This window comes from Suricata suricatta, chromosome 16, assembly GCF_006229205.1.
Source record: "Suricata suricatta isolate VVHF042 chromosome 16, meerkat_22Aug2017_6uvM2_HiC, whole genome shotgun sequence".
NCBI lineage: Eukaryota > Metazoa > Chordata > Mammalia > Carnivora > Herpestidae > Suricata > Suricata suricatta.
Window position 1 is genome coordinate 48141114 of NC_043715.1, and position 6623 is coordinate 48147736.

The following is a 6623-nucleotide window of genomic DNA, read 5'->3' on the forward strand; positions in this document are numbered from 1 at the left end:
GTCAGGAGGCCAGCAAAAGGTGCCCCCCTCCATCCTCTCCACTACCTCTTACCTGATGACCTTTGGCCATTCCTCTCCTCTGACGTAAATAAAGTAACAGGCAGGACAGTTCTGCCTCACCCTCCATCTTCAGCACTCTCCCAGGGCTGGAAGGGGGGAAGGGGTAGAGAGGGAGGGGAGTGAAACCCTAGAGCCCCTTCTCCCAGATTCCTGTCCCTGCCTGCTCCCCACCCACCACTACCACTAACCTAGTGCTAGAGACTAGCGGGGTGGGGGAGTGAATTCCCAGCCCAACGCAGGAGGGCAGGAAGGGGTCGGGGGTGTGGCTTGGGCGGGGGCGGGGCCACGGCTGTGTACTTGCCTGTGCCGATCTAGGGAGGCGGCCCCACTTGGGCCAGGACCACCTCGGCGCCGCGGCAGCTGGACAGAACGCGGCATGGGGTGTCTTCTGGGCGCCGGCCCTGGCCACAGCCCTCCCTGGAAGAGGCTGCTTCTAACAGGTGCGTGAGGGACGGGTGGCTTCACCCAAGGGTTGGGGACAGGGAGAGGACACAACTAGGGAGTGTCCAAGTCAGAGTCGCCTGCACTCAGAGCTCTGACTCTGGTCACTGGGAAAATATGCATAGCAGCTCATGAAATCCCCGAGAGGCTGTGCTACTGACCCTTTTTTAAAGGAAGAAAGTGAGGGGCGCCAGGTGGCTCAGTCCGTTAAGTGTCTAACTCCTGATTTCAGCTTAGGGCACGATCTTATGATCTCAAGGTTCTGAGTGCGAGCCCCATGTCGGGCCCGCACTGACAGCACAGAGCCTGCTTGGGATTCTCTCTCTCCTTCTCTCTCTGCCCCTCCCCCCAGTTGTGTTTTCTCCCTCTCAAAATAAATAAACATTAAAAAACTAGATTTTAGAAAACACCCAAAGGAGTAAAGGAGGCTCAGCGAAGGGCAGAGTCACCTGCCCAAGATGGCTGGCTGGTCAGGGTAGAATCCGAATTAAGGACACCCCGGCCCCGCCCTTTTTCACCTGAACACTCCATCTCACGCCTGCTATCTACATGTAATAATAATTTGTAAATAATCAAATGACAACCGTCATAAAGAGGTCATGTGACTGAGTTCTCCTGCATGCCCGCCTGTTCTGAGCGCTTTCGTGTAGGAACATTTCATTCTTAACCCTATGAGGTAAGGGCTACAGGATCCCCATTTCATAGCAAGGGAAACTGAGGCACAGAGAGGTTGCATGCCTTCCCCAGGCCACACAGCTTAGAAATGGCAGAGGGAGGATTTTGAGCCCAGGCTGTCTGACTCCTAAGGCCACACTTGCCAAAGACAACGCACATGCCCCCCTCACAAAATAAAGGAACTGCTTCCATTTCCAGGTCTTAAAAGGTCTGGTTCTGTGTTTGTTTCAAAACTGCAAACTGCACCCTATTTATTTTTTTAATGTTTATTTATTTTTGAGAGAGAGAGAGAGACAGAGCATGAGCAAGGAAGGGGCAGAGAGAGAGGGAGACACAGAATCTGAAGACAGGCTCCAGGCTCTGAGCTGTCAGCACAGAGCCCGACCCAGGGCTGGAACCCATGAACCACGAGATCATGACCTGAGCCGAAGTCGGACGCTTAACTGACTGAGCCCCCCACGCGCCTTTGTGGAGACTTTGAGGACACAGGAGAAGTCACGTGTAATATCTGGGGTGTGTAGGCATATACATGTTCAGGGAATGTCCCTGATCGAATAACCACGCTCCTATAAAGTAAGAGTTCTGGAATAATCTCTGTCGTTCCAGCTCTGACATCCCATCCTTCATCTGGAAAGCTTAAAATATGTGTGTATAGGGGCACCTGGGTGGCTCAGTCAGTTAAGTGTCCAACTTCAGCTCAGGTCATGATCTCGCAGTTTGTGAGTTCGAGCCCCGCGTCAGGCTCTGTGCTGACAGTTCGGAGCCTGGAGCCTACTTCAGATTCTGTGTCCCCCTGTCTCTCTGTCCTCCCCCACTCGTACTCTGTCCCTGCTTGTACCCTGTCTCTCTCTCTCTCTCTCTCTCAAAAATAAATAAAATCATTAAAAAATAAAATATATGTGTGTGTATATACGCACACACATGCACATATATATGTGATACCTAAATTACACTGTCCGCAGACCTGAAAACTCATGATCTCATTGACTCTCAGGCACTCCTGTGAAATGGTTACTATCAACCCCCCTCCTTGACGGGTGGGGAAACTGAGGCTCAGAGCCCAGAAGTAAGAAGTGGTTGTGAACCCGGGTTTAGCGGCCTCAGAGTCTACAAATGAAACCATGATCCTACAGCCTCTGGAGTAGGGGTTGCAAAGACGGGGGTCTTGAGATGTCCGCAGGACACTCATCGAATCGCTAGGCCCCTGCAACCGTGCCGGAGTCAGAACTCGATCCCAGAAGCAGACAGGGTGACCTGAGATCTTCCACTTTGATCACAAACTCAGCCCACAGTCCTGCGTGCCTGCTGCGTGCCCAGCTTGTGAGGGGTGGTGCTGGGGGGGGGGGGCAGCGGTGACCAAAACGGCCCACAGTCTGAAGAGAAGACAGTCCAGGCCCAGAGTGGGTAGGGCAGGAATGGAGGGGCCCAAAGGAGAGGGCCCAGCTCGGAAGCTGGGCAGGAGGAGGGGGCCAGGGAAGGACCTTCTAAAGCTGTCCAAATCAAAAAGAGCTCGGAAAACTGTGCCACCAGATAAGCAAATTGCATACCTGTGCCCTTTGTTTCACAAAAGCCGAGGTATGCAAATCGTTTCCCTAGAGATAGAAAAGCAACACCCTGGAGCTCCATCCAGCTGAGCTTAAGCATCTGACTTTGGCTCAGGTCCTTGATCTCATGATTTCTGGGTTCGAGCCCCCATCAGGCTTCACACTGATGATGTGGAACCTGCTTGGGATTTTCTCTTTCTCCCTCTCTCTGACCCTCCCCCACTTGTGCTTTCTCTCTCTCCCAAAAATGAATGAATAAACTGGAAGGAAGGAAGGAAGGGGCTCCAGGGTGGCTCAGGCAGTTAAACCCTGCTTCAGGCTCTGTGCTGACAGCTCAGAGCCTGGAGCCTTGCTTCGGATTCTGTCTCTCCCTCTCTCTCTGCCCCTCCCCTGCTCACTCTCTGTCTCTCAAAAATAAATAAAATTTAAAAAAAAAGGAAAGGGAAGGAAGGAAGAAAAAGAAAGAGAGAGAGAGAGGAAAGAAAGAAAGAAAGAACGAAAGAAAAAGAAAGAAGGAAGGAAGGAAGGAAAGAAAGAAAGAAAGAAAGAAAGAAAGAAAGAAAGAAAGAAAGGAGGAAGGAGGAAGGAAGGAAGGAAAAGAAAAAGCGATACCTTGGTCCTTGGATAGAACACTTTATTCCTGTCACTTTGCAGCAAAGAGCAAGACCTCACTCCATCTATTGAGGTCCTTACCCAAACATTGTAGTATCTATTGCCAAGCACGCCTGAGGGTCAGGGAAGGCTCCAGAAGAAGGGGTACCTGAGCTGAAACTGGAACCACAGCTTGATAAAGAATTAGAGGGAACAGCATTCTATGAAGGAAGACCAGCATAGGCAAAGGCCTGGAGGCCAGCGCCACTGCCCGGAGTTCAGTCTGTCTGATGCAGCGAAGGAGGGGAGATGGTGAGAGGGGCGTGGAGATGTGGGAGGGGCCAGGCCAGCGTGTCTGCACAGTGTCCTGAGGACACTGGGGAGCCACGGAAGGCTTGTGAGCAGGGGAATGGAAGGGTCCTACCAGCAGCCAACTCACAGATGAAATCAGTCTTGTGGGACAACTCCTGGCTCGCCACCTACAACCTTGGATCTGAGACCCCAGCTCACGGTGCCTCAGTTTCCCTGCCCAAGGAAACGGCTGGCAGAGCCTGGGCCACCGGATCCCCTGCAGCTGACCTCTCACACCCGCTTCCGGAGCACAGCGCTGTTTGCACCCAGCGATGCCGCCCGGGGGTCATTACCCGCTTGCCACCACTTCTCATTCAAGAAAAGAGATGATGTTTTCACATGTGTTCTGTAAGTGGGCATTTCAGAGCCTTAAGAGGTTATTATAGTGCTTTTTATACATTTTTAAAACATTTACTTATTTTTGAGAGACAGAGTGCGAGCAGGGGAGCGGCAGAGAGGGGGGAGACACAGAATCGGAAGCAGGCTCCAGGCTCTGAGCTGTCAGCACAGAGCCGGACGCGGGGCTCGAACCCACGAACCGTGAGATCGTGACCTGAGCCGAATTTGGACGCTCAACCAACTGAGCCAGCGGGCGCCCCTATATTGCTTTTTTTTTTTTTTTTTTAATCTTTAAAAGGCATACTTGCAGTACACCTAACACCTGCAATTGTGGACGCAGAAATGATGACAGTGATGATCACTATAAAGTCAGGCACTGATTCGACAATCACCTTGTTCATACACTGCTCTAGCACTCGGCAGGCGTCAGATCAGGGTTTCTCAACTTCGACACTACTCACATTTGGGGCCCAAAGATTCCTTCTGGTCGGGGTTGTCCCGAGCCTCAAAGGATGTTTGCAGCCATCCTTGGCCTCTCCTGGCTGGGTCTGGTAGCGCCCCGCCCACCTGGGGTGGTGACACCAAAAAATCTCCAGACACTGCCAACATCCCCTGGGGGAACAAATTCGTCCCCAATTGAAAACCACTGGAGATGTTATCATTCCCATTTTATAGATAAGGAAACTGAGGTTCAGGGAGGGTAAGTAATTTTCCCAAAGCCCCCAGAGCTAATAAGTTTTGGGACTTGCACACAGGCAGTCCTGTTCTTTCTTTTTTTTTTTTTTTTTTTTAACATTTATTCATTTCTGAGAGAGCACAAGTAGGGGAGGGGCAGAGAGAGGGGGAGACACAGGATCCAAAGCAGGCTCCAGCCTCTGGGCTGTCAGCACAGAGCCCGACATGGGGCTCGAACCCACCAACCATGAGATCATGACCTGAGCCAAAGCTGGATGCTTAACTGACTGAGCCACCCAAACGCCCCATGCTGGCAGTCCAGTTCTGGAGCCTACCCTGTGGGGGGTGTGTGTGTGTGTGTGTGTGTGTGAGAGAGAGAGAGAGAGAGAGAGGGAGAGACACTACTGAGAACATAGTTTATGCTCTCTTATATCCTTTATTCAAATTTTACTAAGGTTTTTGAATGGGCTACAGATTCCCACGGTTCAAATCTCAAAGATACATAAAAGGTCCCCCATCCCCACCGGCACACACAGGTAGCCTGTCTGTGCATCCTTCCACAGTCTCTATGTTTATAAGAAACACAAACATTATATCTACTTCTCTCCCGTTTTTACACCACATTGGCGTACCATAAGAACTGTCCAGCCGTTTGTGTTTCTATCTCAACTGCTTACTTTGGGGATCTCTCCCTCTCAGTTCATGGTCTTCCGGAGGTTTTCCTCCCCGTTTCGACAACTGTATTGCTCCATTGTATGAATGGACCATAATTTATTAAATCCATTCCCTATGGCCAGTCACTGGGATATTTCCAATCTTTAGCCATGATGACTAAGATGTGGCAAATGACCCTGTCCGTAATCTTTTTTTTTTTAAATTTTTATGTTTTATTTTTGAGAGACAGAGAGCGACAGTGCAAGCAGGGAAGGGTCAGAGAGAGAGGGAGACCCAGAATCCAAAGCAGGCTCCAGGCTCTGAGCTAGTGGTCAGCACAGAGCCTGATGCAGGGCTCGAACCCACGAACTGTGAGATCATGACCTGAGCCAAAGCCGGACACTTAACCGACTGAGCCACCCAGGTGCTCCCACCCCCATAAGTCATTTCATATTGGGAAAATGTATCCATAGAGCACATTCCCTGGTGTTTAATTTCAGGGTCAAAGGATATGGGAATTTTTAATCCGGAAAGCCCATGCGCTCTGCACGGGATTGCATGAGCCACGCATAAAACATTCCGTCCATTGCCCTCAACCTCATCAACATGACACATCATCAAACTCTTGGATCTCTGCCATCCTGAGAGGTGAAAGGCATTACCTCAGTGTTTTTGATTTGCATTTCTCTTACTGTGAGCATGGCTGCTCATTTCCCCTAGGTCAAGAGACATTTGAATTGTCTGTTCTATGGATTGCCTGCCCGTATCCTTTGTACATGTTTCTGTTGGGTTGCTGGCATTCTTCTTATTGATATCTCAGAGCTTTTTATATATTGGTGAAATGAGCTCTCGGTCTGCGAGGTCCATTGCAAATCATTTTTCCTGGTATGTCATTCATTGTTCTTTGACTTTGTAGGTGGTATTTTTTTTTTAACTTGGCAGAAGTTTCTTTACTTTTTCACCACAAAGGCTTCCGTCTCTTCTGTCCTCTTTTATGGCTGGACCTTGCATTCTTTTTTTTTTAATGTTTATTATTTTTGAGAGATGGAGAGAGACAGAGCATGACCGGGAGAGGGGCAGAGAGATAAGGAGACAAGGAATCCGAAGCAGGTTCCGGGCTCTGAGCTGTCAGCACAGAGCCTGACACAGGACTTGAACCCACAAACTGTGAGATCATGACCTGAGCCGAGGTCAGGGTGCTTAACCAACTGAGCCACCCAGGGGCCCCGACTGGACCTTGCATTCTTACTGCAATGGCCACCACCCCAGTGAGAGGCAGAAGAGTGGGGTGGG

At 50.4% G+C, this 6623-nt stretch overlaps 1 protein-coding gene across 1 annotated transcript in view; it reads left to right on the forward strand.

The window, feature by feature from the left end:
* The first annotated feature begins 364 nt into the window (after positions 1-364).
* Positions 365-6623, forward strand: part of IGSF23 (immunoglobulin superfamily member 23) — a 14926-nt gene continuing 8667 nt past the window's right edge. The window contains exon 1 of the mRNA XM_029926360.1: positions 365-500. Within this exon, the coding sequence (XP_029782220.1) occupies positions 437-500 (64 nt within the window). The 5' untranslated portion in view covers positions 365-436. The remainder of the gene's footprint in view (positions 501-6623) is intronic.